The 18711-nt window shown below is 36.6% G+C and overlaps 3 protein-coding genes across 12 annotated transcripts in view; 1 reads left to right on the top strand and 2 right to left on the bottom strand.

Annotated features, from left to right (window-relative positions):
- Positions 1-1207: 1207 nt before the first annotated feature.
- LOC107037552 (mitogen-activated protein kinase 1) lies at positions 1208-8748 on the bottom strand. The gene is made up of 6 exons (XM_015256169.1): positions 8579-8748; positions 7809-7935; positions 6142-6504; positions 5323-5490; positions 4649-4837; positions 1208-1648 (listed from the first exon to the last, which is right to left on the bottom strand). Exons 1-6 carry the CDS (start codon positions 8701-8703, stop codon positions 1526-1528), a joined length of 1095 nt encoding a protein of 364 aa, XP_015111655.1. The 5' UTR covers positions 8704-8748; the 3' UTR covers positions 1208-1525.
- A 709-nt stretch (positions 8749-9457) lies between these two features.
- Positions 9458-12089, top strand: LOC107037527 (DNA-directed RNA polymerase II subunit RPB11). The gene is made up of 4 exons (XM_015256127.2): positions 9458-9615; positions 9671-9760; positions 11585-11759; positions 11835-12089. Exons 1-4 carry the CDS (start codon positions 9563-9565, stop codon positions 11868-11870), a joined length of 354 nt encoding a protein of 117 aa, XP_015111613.1. The 5' UTR covers positions 9458-9562; the 3' UTR covers positions 11871-12089.
- The window catches only part of LOC107037526 (CAP-Gly domain-containing linker protein 1), a 24109-nt gene continuing 17323 nt past the window's right edge, over positions 11926-18711 (bottom strand). For all 10 annotated transcript variants that reach the window (XM_015256120.2, XM_015256118.2, XM_015256117.2 and 7 more), the window contains 3 exons: positions 17329-17485; positions 13252-16971; positions 11926-12451 (listed from right to left, as the gene is read on the bottom strand). In XM_015256120.2, the coding sequence (XP_015111606.1) occupies positions 12405-12451; positions 13252-16971; positions 17329-17485 (3924 nt within the window). In that variant the 3' untranslated portion in view covers positions 11926-12404. The remainder of the gene's footprint in view (positions 12452-13251; positions 16972-17328; positions 17486-18711) is intronic.

Genomic DNA, 18711 nt, shown 5'->3' on the forward strand with positions numbered 1-18711 from the left:
TTAAACGATTAAATGCACTTTAACAATGAGGAATCACTGGACGAATTAATTTACACAAAAATTCAAAAATGGAATGGAAGAAATTTATGATTATTATCAATTCTCTTTTTTTGTGTTTTCTTGATGTTTTTTGTTATGTTGTTTAGTTATTTAAAAAGGAATTTCATCGAAGTTACAAGTATTCACACATTGAGACAAGAAACAGATTATTATTTTTTTCTCCTTTGCTTTTTTTTTGCTTTTCCGTTCGGTTAATTGGTAAAATTCTAATGCTAGAGTATTTTGACCTAAAATTTTTGGGAATGAAAGTGGGATAATTATTGAAAAATTGAAATAATTCGGTGGTGCGGTGGAAGTAGATGGGGGAAAAAATCGACTGATTTTGCGTTTTTCAAGCTAATAAAATTTTCAAGTTGTCGATATCTTGAAAACAATCACAGATGGAGGAAAACTTTGCGCGTGAAAAATATTCGTCTTTTCATGCTGAACATTTTGTCTACTGAACATTTTACTCTATCTCTGATGGTTCTCCCAATGAATTCAAAGGAAGTTGATAAAAAATGATAAATGGAGTGGGAGAACGAAAACAATGGATTTACAATCAGTTTTTGATCAATATCGTGAGATTGAAGGGAGATGGCACAATGTTCAGGATGATAGATATCTTGGAATTGAGGGGAGATAACAAAGTGTCCTCACAAGAATTCCCCTATCTCCCCTAGACTCCAAGACGTTCATCACAACCTAAAATGCAACGAAAACAATCAACTTTACAATTCGTCAATCGATCTTCGCTGAATATCTCAGAATCTAATGGAGACGGCGAAATTTTCATGAAGACCTTTTTTATAGCCCTAAAAATTCTCTACAAAAATGGTCCTCATAAAAATTTCACTATATCCCTTCAATCCCAAGATATTCCCCAAAAACTGAACTCTAAGAAAAATTGAATGATTTCGTTTCATCACTCCACTTCAACTGTTTATGATGAACACCTCTGAATCCTGTAGTTCTAAAAAATTCAACCACTTCACCACCGAACTCCCATTCCTCCCATCCACCCATTCTCCACATTTCAATCACCTTTTATACAATAAAAATCACAGACAGCACATGAGTCAACAATTGAATTCCTCTCTAATCCAAGAAAGAAAATTAATTGATGAAATTGAATTAACATCGGGGGAAAGAAATCAAACAAAAAAAATATCGTCCTCCAGTGTTATTTTCTCTATTCATCCATCTGTCTCTTCTTCACTAGCAAAACAAATAGAATTTTGGAAAAAATCATCAGCTTGAGGTGGAAAATTCGAATAGTCCCCCTGCACACACGCACAACAGCTGTCCAAGAGTGATTTTGGAACATTTAAAAATTCATTTCAATAATCTTTGTGGATTCATCTTTCGGCGAAGTTCATTAATGATAAACCTTGATTCTCTTATTTGGGGCGGGTTGATCATCAATTCTGCGCTTTGGTGTGTCTGAGTCGTAGATACACGTCAGTTAGGTGATTGGCATGTACGACTACATGGCATTCTCTTGGTTTCGTGCGAACTGAGTTGTCTCTTCAAATATCAACTGTTTCAATACTTCTTTTGGAAGATCGTCCAGCTCCATGTCGAATTTGAAGGGCTCCTCCGCTACGGGCTGTAGGGGGAGGAATAAATATTTCATTAATGACTGGGAAATTAAGAAAAATGCAAATTTGAGTGGTGACACTTCAGTGCGTAAAATGCTCTGGTAAATTCCCACTTCAAACAGAGGAAATAATCTTCAACTCATCTGAACGGGGGAAATTTTTGTATACGAAGGGTGGTAATTGTGATGGGGCAGTGGAGGACGATAAGAGCATCACTAACTAATAATTAAATTCTTTTGGCGACATTTAATACTCGGGGAATTTTCATTGCACGTGAATTATGAATTTTTGAGAAGGATATTTAGTGAGGAATTTTAATGTTTAGATATTTATTATCACCGAATGCGGTGAAATGAGAATAATCAGTAGTGAAGTGGTAAAAGGCAATAGAAGAGAACAAAATCAATTTTTCAGGTATTCTCAAACATTTAATTATCTCGATGATGGGGGATTCTATGGAAAATGTCGAGAGACATTTTGTTTTAGAGATTTAATACTCTACAAGTTTTCTTGATACTTTTTTATGAAACTAATAGTGTTCGAAATAATTCAGTAGCGAAGTGGTAAAACGGTAAAAGTCAATTTGGACTATTGATCAGTTTTCAATGAACATCTCGGAATCTAAGGAAGATAGCGAAATTGTTGTTATAACCTTTTTTGTAGAGCCGATTGAGTGCTACAACAAATGTAATTATGAAAATTTTTCTATCTCCCTTAGATTCGGAAATATTCCTCAAAAACTCAACTGGGAGATAAGTCGACTTAAACCGCTTTACCACTTCGCTACTGAATTGCATTATAAACAAAAATTGTTTTGTTAAATTGTGAATTATCTCGGTGATGACTGGTTTTAGGATAAAAATGTCAAGAACCACTTGTTTTCGAGATGAATGGACAATTAACAAAAATGAAATTTGATTCATGACACTTCACAACACTGAGAGAAAAACAAACACGTTGTCAAACAAGTATTGTTTGGGCCAACAAAATCGCTAGTTGAAAATTTCCAAAAAACAATTTGTTTGGTTCGAATTTGAAAGTCTCAAACGTGAATAATCACGGTTCGACAAAAAAACCCTTGGTATTTGTCCGCAGGATGGAATCAAGTGCACTTTATAGATTTTGATATGTAGATTCAGGATCTGGCCTTGTTTTGTCTCTAACACGTCTAGTTTTTGAAAAAATAAATATTTAAGTTGCTGAAACGACCGAAAATGCACGTCTTTGACATTTAATAATCTGGTGATCAGGAAAAGTTATAATCCAGCAAAAATTGAGAAAAAAAAACAAAATCTAATGAACAAACTGGTGTCTCGGGATTTTCATTTGAATGGATGGAAACGGAATTTAAAAAATGCAATGAAAATGAATTTTCGGTACTTTTTAGGGTTATTGAGTGTTTTTTATTTTGTTCGATGTAGTTATCGAATGTCATAATAAATTAGGTTTAAAAATACTTGCTCATGGAACCAATACAAATATTGCAGAATATTAGATTAGGTTTTCATCCCCCTAGTCAAAAATACAGGAGCGTTTCAATTATAAAATAAATAAGTTTTATTTAATTTAAAAAAAGATTGAACGTTAAGTAACATGAAAATCAAATTCATTGCAATTGGAGAGAAAGTACATGAGGGATTTTTATTCGTCAATCACTTTGGATCGCCAGGGTGAAGTTGAATGAAATTTTCTCCATTTCCAAGCGCTCTACATGAGCTGTATTTTTGACTAGGGGGATGAAAACCTAATCTAATATTCTGCAATATTTGTATTGATTCCATGAGCAAGTATTTAACCTAATTCATTATGACATTCCATAACTACATCGAACAAAATAAAAAACACTCAATAACCCTAAAAAGTACCGAAAATTCATTTTCATTAAATTTTTTTTATTCCGTTTCCATCCATTCAAATGAAAATCCCGAAACACCAATTTGTTCATTAGATTTTGTATTTTTTTCTCAATTTTTGCTGGATTATAACTTTTCCTGATCACCAGATTATTAAATGTCAAAGATGTGCATTTTCGGCCATTTCGACAACTTAAATATTTATTTTTTCAAAAACTAGACATGTTAGAGACAAAACAAGGCCAGATCCTGAATCTACGTATCAAAATTTATAAACTGCACTTGATTCCATCCTGCGGGCAAATACCAAGGGTTTTTTTGTCGAATCGTGTAATTGTTCTGCTTTCGACAGCAATGAAATATTTGGCTCAAGAGGCGGATAAAAATATCTCATATAGAGGAAAATTTATCAACAAATATTTTATCCCTAAGTTACAAGATTGCTATCATATCATTATTATTGTTTCATTTGAGGCTTCATTTGTTGTCTGTGATTATTAGACAGCCGAAACGAAAAATTACTATCCCTTGTTTCGCATAAAACAAAGATTTTTCGGGAGCAAAATACGCATGGGAGTATCGAATAACGAAGGAGTAGTGCTAGAAATGACATTTCTTGCGTCTACAGAGAATGCAATTTTTTTTTAACTACTAAATCTATTTTTGCGACAAAAATTTTTCATTCCGGTGCACTCTCTGCATGTTGGGCACAAAAAAAATACTTTTTTGATAATTTTCAAAAAAATATTTTCTTGGCACAAGTAACACTTGTTTCGGAACTTTGTCGTTTTTCTCTCAATGTACGAAAATTTTCTAGTAAATTCTCACTTCGAACAGAGAAAATAACCTTCAACTCTTCTGAACTTCTGGGGGAAAAGTGGAGGACGATAAGAGTATCACTAATAATTCAATTCTTTTGTTGACATTTAATACTCGGGGAATTTTCATTGCTTGTGAATCATGAATTTTTGAGAAGGATGTTTATTAAGAAATTTTAATATTTATGTAGGTACTCTAAAGATTCTTCAGATATTTATTGTCACCGAATACGGTGAGAAACGAATAATCAGTCGTAAAGTAGTGAAAGGTAACAGAAGAGAGCAAAATCAATTCTTCACGTACTCTCAAACATTTAATTAATTGAAATTCAATTACCTCATCAGCAGGATCATAATACTGTTCAAGATACGGATGCGCAAGGGCATCCTCCACCACAATGCGTTTATTGGGATTGAATGTCAGCATTTTATCGAGTAAGTCGAGTGCACGTGGGTCAGCGTTTGGAAACAGACAGGTCCATGGCACCTTGGGTTTGTACGGCAATGACTGGAGGTAACTACGTGCCTGCAAGAATACCGAAAATATATTTTAGCCGTCAACATTCTTAAAATAATAACCTAAATCAAATTAAATCACACTGAATAGAATTAAATCAAATTACATTGAATTCAATTAATAATTCTTCAAGATCTGAATAGACAGAATAAAAAATGAATAAATGAAGAAAAATATATTTAAAACTAGACAAATAAACGTTTTTGATAATTAAAAAAATTAAAAATCATAAGAAATTACAATCACAACGGATAAGTTGAATAAAATTAATGATTCTTCAAAATCTGAACCGATAGAATAAAAGATAATAAATGAAAAGAGAAAAATAGAGGGAAAAAATGGATCTGAGGAGTAGAAAAAAAATGCAGAATCACGAAATTAATTCAAAGAATGTTTCCCTGACGCCCATTCATCGATAAAAATACACCGCACTTGATGACTGACACCTCCACAAAGAAAAAATGAATAGAAAGAAAAATGGGTATGTAATTTACCTTCTCATTTATGATGCACTCAAGGTCCTCGGGTGAAGGCGACCCGAGAACTCCAAGAATGTGATTTAACTGGTCTAAGTAATGTTTGCCAGGGAATATTGCCCGTCTTGACAGCATCTCCGCGAGAATGCAGCCGACTGACCAAATGTCGATTGACTTTGTGTATCCCTGAAACGATGAACGTGGCTATTGAAGTAATTGCATTATTAACAAACTGGAAACTTCAAAAACCCAGTAAATCACTTGTATATTTGATTTCCACATGTTGTCAATTATTTAATTATTTCATTAATGAGTAGTTTTAGAGGAAAATGCCAGAGACTTTTTGGAGAGAATTCCCGCAGTTTAAAAAAAGTCTGGAGCGATTTCTTCCTAAATCTACGTGATATAAAGTAATAGAAGATTTTTTAAATTTCGATTTCACAAAAATTTCAATTCAGCTAAAATTGAGTTTTCACATTTTATTAATTGTTAATTTATCTGGTTAATGAGTAGTTTGGCAGAAAATATTATGAAACATTATTGCAAGAGAATTTTCTCAGCTAAAAAAAAAAGTCTAAAGCCATTTTCTTCTAAATTTACTCATTATTAGTAGATTTAACACACTTCGATTCCACAAAAACTTCAATTCAGTTATAATTGAGTTTTCACATTAAATTAATTGTTCATTAATCTTATTAATGAGTCTTTTGGGAGAAAATGCCATGGAACAATTTTTTTGAGAATTTCCCCAGCCACAAAAAATCCCCCGAGTAATTACCTCCTGAGCCCACTCATTACCGAGACGTTTTAATGTCATTTGAATCCTAACAAATTTACCTTGGAATTCAACATGATCTCAGGAGCTCTGTACCACCTCGTCGCAACGTACTCAGTCAAGAAGCCAGCGTGATTGTGATCGGGATCAGCGACTCTGGCAAGGCCAAAGTCACATATTTTAAGGTCACAAGTGGTATTCAACAGTAAATTACTCGGTTTTAAGTCTCTGTGGAGTACATTAGCCGAATGTATGTACTTCAATCCTCGTAGTATTTGGTAAAGGAAGTAACATATGTGATCATTGCTTATTGCCTGGGTTTTTAGCAATTTGTACAGGTCTGTCTCCATCAGACATTGGACGATGTAGACGTCCTTCATTTGGTCTATTGTTGGCGCCCGGAGGATATCCCTTATATCTATGATCTGGAAGGGAGAACGAAGAATCATAGAACACATTGCAAGGCGAGTTTAGTGAGTTTTTGCTGGATATCTGGGGGATGGGGAGGACTTTATGAGGATGTTTTTGAAGGAATCAAGCATGCAAAATGAGAAATACGCAAAATAGTTGATTTTGCTGGGTATTTAGCTCTCATAATCTTGGAAATATCTTGGAAAGCATTATGCTTCACACAGAACCACTGTCTCTTTATCAAACGAACACTAGCTCAGATCAGACTTTCAAATTATCATATTTTTTACGTGCACTTACACTGAGAGAAAAACGACAGAGTTCTCAAACAACTCTTACTTGTGCCAAGAAAATAGTTTTTTGAAAATTATCAAAAAAGGATTTTTTTGTGCCAAACATGGAGAGTGCGCCGGAATGAAAAATTTTTGTCGCAAAAATAGATTTAGTAGTTAAAAAAAAATTGCATTCTCTGTAGACGCAAGTAATGTCATTTCTAGCACTACTCCTTCGTTACTCGATACTCCCATACGTATTTTGCTCCCGAAAAATCTTTGTTTTATGCGAAACAAGGGATAGTACTTTTTCGTTTCGGCTGTCTAATAATCACAGACAAGAAATTAACCCTTAAATGAAACAATAATAATGATATGATAGCAATCTTGTAACTTGGGGATAAAATATTAGTTGATAAATTTTCCTCTATACGAGATATTTTCATCTTGAAAAGGCACCATCTGGTGTGAATTATCCGCCTCTTGAGCCAAATGTTTCGTTGCTGGCGAAAGCAGAACAATTATTCATGTTTAAGGCTTTCAAATTCGAACCAAACAAATTCTTTTTTGGTAATTTTCAACTAGCGATTTTGTTGGCTCGAATAAGACTTGTTTGACAACGTGTTTGTTTTTCTCTCGGTATACAAAAGGGCAGAATAGATTTTAAATCAAGCAAAATGTGCAAGTACTGCACTCTATGTGAACTTTAAGTGTTAGAATATTTTTATCCGCGATGCTCCTGTACTCAGAACCTCAGATATTCGTTGTCCAAGGAAGGATTCCCACATTTTTCAAATAGATCCGAGAATTTCAAGGGCTGTAAAAAAGGTCTTTACGAAAATTCTGTTATTTTTCTTCAATTGTGATATTTATCGCTACATTCAAAGATATTCATCAAAATACAAAATTCACTAAAAACAATTACATCTCCCCCTCATTTCTATCAACTTTATCTCTAAATTTCCTGGAACTATTTCATCAGATACTTCTGTAATCGATAAGAAACGAGATAAACCTCACAATGAGACACCCAACCATCAGCTTACATTTTCATGTTTAAACCTCGTGAGTATTTTGATTTCCCTCAGAGTCCTTTGGCTGTACGTCTGGTGCTCGAACGGCGAAATTTTCTTAATTGCTACTTTCGTCTTCGTCACATTATCGTAAGCGGATCTGCAACCAGAAAAAAACGTTACCACTAGCGCAATTCTCATCACTTTCCCTGTTCAATTCTCTAAAAAAAGGTGTGACAGCGTGAATAATTTAATAAATACCTCCCATCTCCCCCAAAAAAATGAAAAACAACTCTCCGCTCCCCTCCAAAAAGAAATGGAAAAAACATTTGGAAGAAAAATAATTTTGAAAAAAAAGTGTGACAGCGTGAATAATACAATCTGCCGCCAAAATTTAGATGATCGACCCTTCCCTTTCTCAAAAAATGTCTCCAACCCCCGAAAAAAAATCCCAAAACCACCTCTCCTCCCCAAAAACTTCTTAAAAAATCATCCCCAAGAAAAATAGTTTACAAAAAAAGGGTGTGACAGCATAAATAATTCAAATCTGCCGCCAAAATCTAGAGGATGGACCCTTCGATTCCCCAAAAAGTGGCCCCAACCTCCCACAAAAACCCCCAAAACCACCCCTTCCCCTCAGCCAATCGCGAAATCCCCACAGAAATCTCTCAAATCCACATTTTTCCCCGAAAAAAAATTATTTCCTTTCATTCAAAAAATTTCCTCCACTCCTCGCTCCCTGTGGGACAGGGGGAGGGGTTTCCGATGACTCTGTGATAATTCAAGGGATGATTTTTACTTACACGACCATTCCGTAGGCACCTTCTCCCATGTAAGCGAGATTAGTGTACCTCGGGCCAACTTCAAACACTTGTCCACGCACAATTTCCGCATTTGGATTAACACTTGCTGATCCTTCGCCCGCCATTTTGACAACTGAGGAGGTGAAGAGTTTGTTGCGACGAGGAATTTCCGCTTCTGACAACTGGGGGGAGGGGGAAGGGCCTCGGGGGTTTTCGGTGGATCTCGAGATGCGTCTGAGGTCACGTGACGGAGGATTTTCGATTTTGAAAAAAGTATCGATATCCTGAATCGATGAAATCAGTTGCGCAATCGATACGTCGATATATGGCACCATCAGATATCGATATTGAAAACATCGATACAGAGATAAATTTCGAGAATTTAAGGGGAACTTGATAGAAATTCGATAGAAATTGTCAGTAGCGTAATCATTGATATGACCTTAGCCGATCGATGATTACGCTACTGACAATTTCTATCGAATTAATCGATGTAGGAATATCGATGTAAGATGTAAGATATCGATGTGGGAATGATCGATACAGAAATACATTCCGAGAATTCAATGAGAATTCCGTGGATTTGCCAGAACTTTCTTCGTTTTCAGTCAATTTCCTCTTATTTCCCTCATATTTTTACCGAATTTTCAAATTCAAAAATTTCCTCACACATTTTTCATTGAATTGCATACTGATATTGGGTAGAAATATCGATTCCTCCTCGATCGAACGAGATCAAATAACGATTATCATCGAGTTGAATGTCGATACTGGGTAGAAATAGCGATTCCTCCTCAATCGAACGAGACAGATATCGATTATTGAGCCATGACATATCGATATTTGGAATAATCGACGTCAGGGCAATGGCGGCAGTGAAGCAGTCGGTGTTTGAGGTGTTGAAGTGCTCCGAACCGTCGTAAACAGTTTTGTTGTTGTTGTTGGTGTACTTTTTTCACAGTTTGATTGTAAAAGAGCTTGAGGATGAACGCACCGCCAACTTTTGAGTCGTTTTTGCTGTACGATGGAGAGAAAAAGTGAGTTTTTTCGAAGTTTTTGTAGGTTCGAGGGGTTTATTTTGGGACTTTGCAGGATTATCAAGGAACAGGACACGAAGGTGCCTAATGCGGCGATCTTCACGGTTAATAAAGAGGATCATACCCTAGGGAACATGATCAGGAAGTAAGGAAGTATCTGTTTTAATCATCAATGTCATCGAGATAATTCACAGTTTAGCAAAAAAATTTTTGTTAATAGTGCAATTATTTCGAACGCTATTAGTGTCAGCAAAAAATGTCAGAAAGACTTTTTGCAGAGAATTAAGTTTTATTTAAATTCCTTTGGGCCATGTTTCGGTCAGCAGCAATAATCAACCTGAAAAAATGTAACTGTGCAATTGCCTTACATTTTGAATGCGCAAAGCATTCCTCCTCAGGTGCATTTTTATTCTAAAAAACATCATAAAGGCAGATTAAAAATCATATACCTGAGAAGCTATTGAATTACATGAATTACAAGCCACAATATAAAAACTCCATCTTCTTACCAAAATCGAAAAATAACCGCCAAAAAATCAATTTTCTTGAGAATTAAATCTCTAATAAAAAATATCTCTCGACATTTTTCAATAGAATCCCTCATCATCAAGATAATTAAATGTTTGAGAATACGTGAGATTACGTTCTACCACTTCACTACTGATTATTTTCTTCTCAGCTCATTCAGTAATAATAAATGTCTAAAGAATCTTCTGAATACCTATTTAAGGCCTGGATCAATTATCTTTCGAACATTATCTCGATTGTTTTTCCATCTTAATAATGTAAAATATATCACAATTTCGTATTGGATTTTACATCACGCGGGAGTCCCTAAAAATATCATTGTACAATCAAAAAAAGTAGAAAAAAACTGACCATTTTCAAAGAGCGTTTTTAATAAAAATTAAGAAGTAAGTCCGATAGAGAGGAAATAGTGAATGGATAATTTATCATGGTAACTAACGATCTGACAGCCATTGACTACTGTGATAAATGACGACCTAACAGCCATTAGATACATCAAATTATTAATTTGCAATTTCCTCCCTGTTGGCTTTATTTCCCAATATGTGGACGTCCACATGAAAAGGGACCACTTTGTCGATATGGTATTATGTATACTCTGATAATATTGATAATATTCCGTACATTTTGAGCCCAAAATGATCTTCATGGGGTCAAAAATGACGTCATTGGAGAAGATGGAAAAAACAATTCAGTAGTGAAGCGGTAAACCGAGTTAAGTAGATTTTGACTATTAGCTAGTTTTTGCTGAATATCTCGGAATCTAAGAGAGATAGCAAAATTGTTCTCATGACTTTTTTTATAGTGCTCTATTGGCTCCACAAAAAAGGTCATGACAAAAATCTTTCTATCTCTTTTAGATTCCGAGATATTCGTCAAAAACTAGCCAATAGTAAAAACGTGAATATCTCGGAGACTAGAATCGACAAAGTGGTCCCTTTTCATGTGGACGTCCACATATTATTAAAAAACGCTCTTTGAAAATGTTCAGCTTTTTTTCAACGTTTTTTTTATTGTACAATCATAATTTTTGGAGACTCCACGGCTATGTAAAACTGAATAGCAATTGGAGATCATTTCAGATTATCAAAATAAAAAAAATCAAGACCACGTTCGAAAGATAATCTACCCGGGCCCTAAACATTCAAATTCCTCAATAAATATCCTTCTCAAAAATTCATGATTCATGCAATGAAAATTCCCCGAGTAAAAAATTTCAACAAAAGAATATAATTATTAGTTAATGATGTTCTTATCGTCCTCCACTGCTCCATCACTCCTATCATAATTACCACCCTTCGTATTCAACAATTTCCTCCAGAAGTTCAGAAGAGATGAAGATAATTTCCTTCATCCAAAGTGGGAATTTACTAGACTACTTTCGCAGTGAAGTCTCACCCCTCAAGTTTCATTTTTCTCAAAATTTTCCTCTCTCTCACAGTCAATTATTGAAGGACCCACACGTGCTCTTTGCTGGCTACAAAGTCCCCCACCCCCTGGAGCACAAGTTCGTCATCAGGATCCAGACAACCTCAGATTACACTCCACACGAGGCATTCATGCACGCGATCACCGATCTGATAGCAGAACTGTCTCTCTTCGAGGAGAGATTCAAGGTAAACCCCAAAAAAACTATCAAATTGAAGCAAAAATTGGGGCAAACTCACATTAAAAATCACTCCCCATTTCAGGACGCGATAAAGGAGAAGAAGGAAGGCCTTGATTAATCCGGAACCCCATGTATATACCTGAATAACTAAAATCTAAGAAACTCATTTAAACTTGTGAATAAACCATATTTTATTGATAAAATTCTACAAAACGTTTTCATCTCTCAAATTGTGCAAAATTCGAAAATTCTCCAACGAATCTCAGCGTGCAAGGAACATGATAACAGATTCTTATGTACACGTAAGTCATAATAAATATTAAATAGATCGATCTTACTTCTATTTACACCATGTCATCAACTTCTTTGTAGAATTTAATTTAAAAAATGGGCAAGCGAACGTTTTTCACTCTCAATCCTTGGAGAGAGTGGTTTAAATTAACTACAGTCTCTGAACAAACGACGATTAACACGAAACAGCTACGGAAATTAGTTGGGAAGACAAGAGGGCAATTGTTTGGGGGATAATCTAACGAGATATAAAAATATACTTTGAAAATTTCAACGCATTCTCGGATTGAGTAATTGAATTTCCTAGGGGCTTTCAGTACTGGCAAGCGAAGCTCGATTTTAATTTCAATGGGCTCGGTGATTAAAAGGTCTCGGCGTCGTCACAATCGGCTGTGTCATGACCAAACACTGAAAAAGAGAAATTTCATCATTGATTAGAATTTTTAGTTTGACTTTTTTCTCCTGTTGGTCTTTAAGGTGTTTCACTGAGGGAGTCTTATTGTTCTCGAGCCCTGATTCAATCGCTGAGCACGAAATTTTCCAATTTTCAAGTAACTATTTAAGTGTGCATTTGAACATTTTTTGAATATTGATTTTATTTATCATATTGATTGATTTTTTTCTCATCACCTACAGGTGTCAAATAATTTTTATTGAATGTCATTCTAATTATTAACATAATATTAAAATGCGCCGCGAGTTGGTAAACCTGTCAAGTGTTTTCTCTCTCTCAGTTCCATGGTGCAACCTATACCTTTCCCATGATGCTCACTGACACTCGAATCACGCGTCTGCGCGTGAGGGGATAATTGCCCCGAAACTCATAATTTTCCGAATCATTTGTTCAAATAACTTTCTTATGAAATCTGAAAAAAATCTGAAACTTATACGTGTTCTCAAGAAAGATTTAATTCATCACCCACTAGTTTTTCATCAATAGTTCATTATTTTTTTGGATGCCATGGAAATTTCCCTCATTGAGAGTGGGGTAATCTCGGAGGTTATAGCTGGAGGGCTTACAAAAACATCCAAATTTCATTATTTTTTTTCTGATCTGGAAGATCAGAGATCTGAAAAAAATGTGCCAAAAATTCTCAATGATGCGGCATACTCAGACATTTCTTCCACGAATTTTCCCATTTTTTTTCATTATATTGACTTTTCACACGAAACACCTTAAGACCAATCCTCCAACAACAATAACTCACTCTCGCAATGCTCGCAATAAACCCTCTCCACCGTCCCCTTCACCGGCGTCCTCTTCACCGGCTTCTCCAACTCGAAGTCCTGCGCCTGCTTGGGGCAGTCCTCAGTCTCGTGCCGATCAAACTCATCGCAAATATCACAGAACATCCTCGGGGCCAAAACCTTCTCTAGAGTCTCCCTCGAGTACTCATCAGCCTCGCTGGCAGGCACCCCCATCTCCAGGACCTCGATCTTCAACTTGAGACTCTCGTTCTTCCTCTGCATGTCCACTATCACCGAGTTCAGAAAGTCGATCTGACCCTTGAACGTCTCATTGTCCTCCAGGATCTTCTCCATGTTCTTCGTCTCCCCATTGCTCTGGATCTTCTCATCAAGTCCCCCCAAATTATTATTAGAATTCTCCTTCAGGGTCTTGATCTCCCCCAGAACCTCCGACAGTCTCAAGTTCATCTCTGAGTTCTTCTGCTCTAGCTTATGATTTTCCCTGAGCAGTTCTAAGTTCTTCTCCTCAAGTTTTTGACTTCTAGAATTCAATTCCAAATTTTTCTCCTCAAGTTTTTGACTTCTGAAATTTAATTCCAAATTTTTCTCCTCAAGTTTTTGACTTTTCGTATTCAATTCTGAGTTTTTCTCGAGTTTCCTCGACTCAAGGTCTTTAATCCTAGCGTCTGAGCTCTCGATAATCTTCTTGAGCTTCTCATTCTCCTCAAGAACAGCTTTCAGACTCAATTCGGCAGTTTCAGAGGTTTTCTTGAGCGTCTTAAGCTCCTCAGTCGTCCTCGAGAGATTCTCTGAGCTTTCTTCGAACTTCTTGGAGAATTCCAGCTCCAGATTCTTCATCGACTCACTCTCCGATGACTTCAACGTCTCCAGGACACTCACTAATTCGTCAATCATTGTTGACTTCAGGCTCAAGGAGTTCTTCATCTCTTCGTTTTCAGTCTCAATTTTCTTGAGTTTCTCCTCGACCTCTGATTTTTCCTCAAGAATTCTCTCGAAATTCTCTTCAACTCTGGATTTTTCTGAGCCCAAGGTCTTGAGTTCTGCTTCACTCGTCGATAGTTCAGAAATTTTCCGAGATAAGTCGGAGTTTTCTTGAGTTTTCTGGGATAATTTTTCCTCTAATTCATTTAATTTGTGAGAAGTTGAATCGAAGGAAATTAATTGAGCCTTGAGGGAGAAAATTTCTGAGTTGAGTTCCTCGATTTTATCCTGGGAAATTTTGTAATTGTTTTGGGTAACTTCCAGGGCTTCTACTGCTTGTGATAATTCCGAATTTTGCCCCTCGGTTTTCCGGAGAATTTTCGTGAGCTTTTCTGAGCTTTCCTTTGCTGATTTCAGTTTTGCTCTGAGGGAATTTATTTCGTTGTTCAGTTCCTCCATCTTTTCCTGAGATTTCTTTTGATCCTGGGTTGCGGTTTCCAGGGCTGATGAGAGACTCGAGGATTCTGAGGTTTTCTCATCGACTTTTCCGATCAATTCTCGAATTTTATCGTTTAATTCTTCGATTTTTGACTTGAGATTATCCTCGGAATTCTTCAGTTCCACGTTTGAGGCCTCGAGTTGAGTGGAATTTTCCAGGCTTCTCTCGAGAGTTTCGGTTTTCCTCTCGAGATCTGAAATTTTCTTGACTAGCTGCTCATTTTCTTCAGTCAATTTCGCAGAATTTTCCTCGGAATTCAGGATTTTATGAGTCAATTCTTCGATCTTTGAGTTTTTGGAATTGATTTCATCGATCAATTTTGAGGAATTTTCCGAATTTTCCTGCAATTTTCCATGTACAATTTTCAGGTTTTCTTCTGTTTCCTTCAACTTTTCCTTGAGTTTTCCGGAATTTTCCTCGCTTTCTCGCAATTTTTCATCGGTTTTCCGGAGAATTTCTTCAGTTTTATCGAGTTTTCCGTATTTTTCTTCGCTCTCCTTCAGTTTCTCCAGCATTTTCTGGAGTTCAGATTCATTTTCCTTGAGTTTTCCACTTAAATTTTCAAACATTGTCTGATTTTCTCTCAATTTTTCCTGGAGTTTTCCGGAATTCTCCTCGTTTTCCTTCAATTTTCCCACCAATTTCCACTCATTTTCCTCACTTTTGCCCAGTTTTTCCTGGATTTTCCCGAGATTTTCCGCATTTTCCTTCAATTTTCCTGGCAAACTTTCCACCGAATTTTCCAGTTCGAAGATTTTCTCCTTCAATTTCCCATTTTCTTTCTCCCTCAGCCTCAACTCTTCATTGTACTGCTTCAATTGCTCAGAAGACCCTTCAGAACTCGAAATGACCCTCGAAATTTCCTCCTCCAACTTCCCTTTTTCCGCAATCAACTCCTGAATTTTCTCTTCAGAAAATTTCACCTTCTTGTTCAATTCGGAAATTGTCGACTCGTGCATTTTCATTTCACTCTCCAAATTCGTCTTTGTCTGCTCGAAAATTGTGATATTATCCCTCAACTCAGCCATTGTCTCAGTCATACTATTAATTTCCTCATTTCTCCCGCTCAACTCAGACTTCAGAGAATTAATTTCCTGATCTAAACTCGAGAATTTTCCGGAATTACTCTTCACCTCTTGCACCAATTTTCTATTTTCCTCTCCTTGATTTTCCAATAATTTTCCCATCCTCTCCAACTCGACAATTTTCTCATCACGATTTTTGGAAACTTCGGAAAATTTATCATTCAATTCTGTAATTAATGCAGATTTTTCTTCCAAAGTTCCGTTCTTCTTGGTCAATTCGGCACTCAAATTCTTCATCTCATGTTCTAGTTTTTCCAGAGATTTTTCCAACTCTGAAGATTTTTCAAGAATTTTCCTCGAATTTTCCTTTTCCTGATCTATCGTCCGAGACTTTTCACTCACAATTTTCTCTAACTCTTCGATTTTCCTCGCATTTTCCTCCAATTTTCCGTTTTTCTCAATCACTTCAGCCCTCAAATTCTTCAGCTCATTCTCCACATTTTCCAGTGATTTTTCCAACTCTGAATTTTTCTCACAAATTTTCTCCGAATTTTCCTTTTCCTGATCCATCCTCTGAGACTTTTCAGTCAAAATTTTTTCCAACTCCTGAATTTTTCCGGAATTTTTCTCTAATTTTTCGTTTTTCTCGTTCAATTCAACTCTCAAATTCTTCATCTCATTTTCCAGTTTTTCCAGTAATTCTTCCAGCTCTGAATTTCTCTCGAGAATTTTCCCTGATTTTTCCTTCTCTTGGTCCATCATGTGAGACTTTTCGGTCACAATTTTCTCGAACTCCTCGATTTTCCTCGAATTTTCCACTGAAACCGTTTCTTTCTCTTCGAGTAACTGCTCCAACTGGGACTTTTGACTCATCAAGTCCTCAATTTTCCGAAAATTTTCCACCGACAGGTTTTCCTTTTCCTCGAGCAATTTCCTGAGCTCGATTTTCTGGGTTTCTAAGGAGTTTGAGTTTTCTTTTGTGAGAGTCTCAATGATCTCCTTCAGTTTTCCTATGTCCTGAGCCATCGTCTGAGCTTTCACTGCATTTTCCTCCGTGATCTTCGAGATTATGGAGTTCTTTTCCTCTACAGTTTTACTCAAATTTTCCGAGAGCTTTTCGATGTGGGACTCTTCAATCTCTTCCCTATTTTTGAGCTTTTGTTGGAGTTCTGAGATCTGTGAGTAAAGCTCGGAAATCGTGTTGTTTCGCTCCAACATTTGATTTTCCAGAGTGATTTTCGCTTCTTTGAGACAGAGATTCGCATTTTCCAGTTCTGTAGAAAAAAAATATTGAAAATTACCAACAATAGGGGCGGTGGGGGCAAAGTGGAACAGTAGCGAATTTCGTTGTTTAAGTTTTGTGAAAAAATGGAGTTTTACATCTCACAATTGTCGCATTATCTCGATAATGAGAGATTCCAGGAGAAAATGTGACAGGATATTCTTTGTAGAGAATTTCCTCAGCTACAAAAAAGGTCTTATGGATTTTTCTTCCAGAATGAGTCGTTTTCGAGAAAAATGCATAAATTGAAAAAATCGCCAGGATTTAAGAAATTCTTAATTGACGGAGTTGTCTGATGGAATTATTTAACAAATGAGTGGTTCCAGTATAACCCAGTGGATAGAATTACCTGATAAGGCATTTGATTCAACTTTGAGCTTTACTAGTTCCTCCTCAGCCTCGAAGAGACGCAAGTTATCGTTCTCGAGTTGGATGACTCGCTCCCTTTCCTCAGAGAGCTCCTTCTGGAGAGCGGTTATTCTCTCCTCATTCTGGATGTTTACCACCTGATGTATTTCATTTATTAATGATTTTCCATTTATAAAGAGTGCTATGGGATAAGCAAAGTGGAACGGTAGCAGTAAACGAATGCAGAGAAAAATTCTGATAATTTTTTTTCTCATCTTTATTACTCAAAAATTGATGACTTCACTCGCCGCTCCCGTTGGAGCCTCAACCTTGTTTGACCCTCAAACAACGAAAGTCTCTAGCGTTCTTCAAGGGTCAAATGGGACACACAAAAAGGGTCGAGAGGGTCAAACGGGTGATCACGATCGAGTTATCACTCCACTTGTCTCTCTCGTGTACATGAATGATGAAGGGCCAAATGTTCTTTAGGATTAAACAGTCTTGAGGGTCAAACGGGAGAGACAGGCAGATGTTAAATATTCTTAAGGGTTCAATGGGAGAGACGAGCAGAGTAAACAGAAGGTTCAAACTTTTTCAAGGGTCTAACGGGAGAGATGAGGGGAGTCATCACTTCATTCGTCTCTCCCGGTTGACCCTCCGCCTGTCTCTCCCATTTGACCCTCAAGAAAGATTGATTCTTCTGATCACTTCGTTCATCTCTCCCGTTTGACCCTCAAACAAGGAAATTCTCTACCGTTCTTCAAGGGTCAGATGGGAGAGACAAAAAGGGTGGAGATGGTCAAATGGGAGATCGCGACCGATACAGAGAGAAAAAGTGGCCTAGCTTTAGAAACTAGTTTCTAGATTTTAGAAACTCTTGTTCTTAAGCATTATCCTTGGTGGGATCATAAAAACTAACGAATTTGGGGATTGTTTTCAGAACAAATATTTTCTAAAACCAATGCTGAATTTTTCTTAATTTTAGAAAATTTTTAGATTGAACTAAAAAATTGTGGCCGAGGTATTTAAAGGGCATAAGTGCACCATACACAGGGAGGGGGGGGTTCTCAATTTTATTTTTCAATTTGTCCAAGTTGGAAATTGCAAAATTTTAGAAATTTTTTAAAGTTATCGCTCCTCCACTCGTCTTTCCCTGGGACTGAATGATGATCGGCTAAATGTTCTTTAGGATCAAACAGTCTTGAGGGTCAAACGGGAAAGACAGGTGGAGGGTCAAATTTTCTCAAGGGTTACGGGAGTGACGTGGAGAGTAATCAGAAGGGCCAAACGTTCTGAAGGGTCTAATGAGGGAGACGAGTGGAGTCATCAATTCCCCCGTCTCTCCCGCTCGATCCCTTTGATCCTCCAGCTCTCCCCCCCCCCC

The sequence above is a fragment of the Diachasma alloeum genome, unplaced genomic scaffold (genome assembly GCF_001412515.2).
Source record: "Diachasma alloeum isolate Michigan unplaced genomic scaffold, Dall2.0 Dall_scaffold_00255, whole genome shotgun sequence".
NCBI lineage: Eukaryota > Metazoa > Arthropoda > Insecta > Hymenoptera > Braconidae > Diachasma > Diachasma alloeum.

Bases quoted from the DNA above. Each gene is read 5' to 3' on its own strand.
- LOC107037527 (XM_015256127.2), top strand. From the start codon at position 9,563: ATGAACGCACCGCCAACTTTTGAGTCGTTTTTGCTGTACGATGGAGAG. The intron at 9,761-11,584 runs GTAAGGAAGTAT...TCTCTCTCACAG, and splicing joins CTAGGGAACATGATCAGGAA to TCAATTATTGAAGGACCCAC. The intron at 11,760-11,834 runs GTAAACCCCAAA...TCCCCATTTCAG, and splicing joins TCTTCGAGGAGAGATTCAAG to GACGCGATAAAGGAGAAGAA.
- LOC107037552 (XM_015256169.1), bottom strand. From the start codon at position 8,703: ATGGCGGGCGAAGGATCAGCAAGTGTTAATCCAAATGCGGAAATTGTG. The intron at 7,936-8,578 runs GTAAGTAAAAAT...TTCTGGTTGCAG, and splicing joins GGTGCCTACGGAATGGTCGT to ATCCGCTTACGATAATGTGA. The intron at 5,491-6,141 runs GTAAATTTGTTA...TCATCGTTTCAG, and splicing joins AGATCATGTTGAATTCCAAG to GGATACACAAAGTCAATCGA.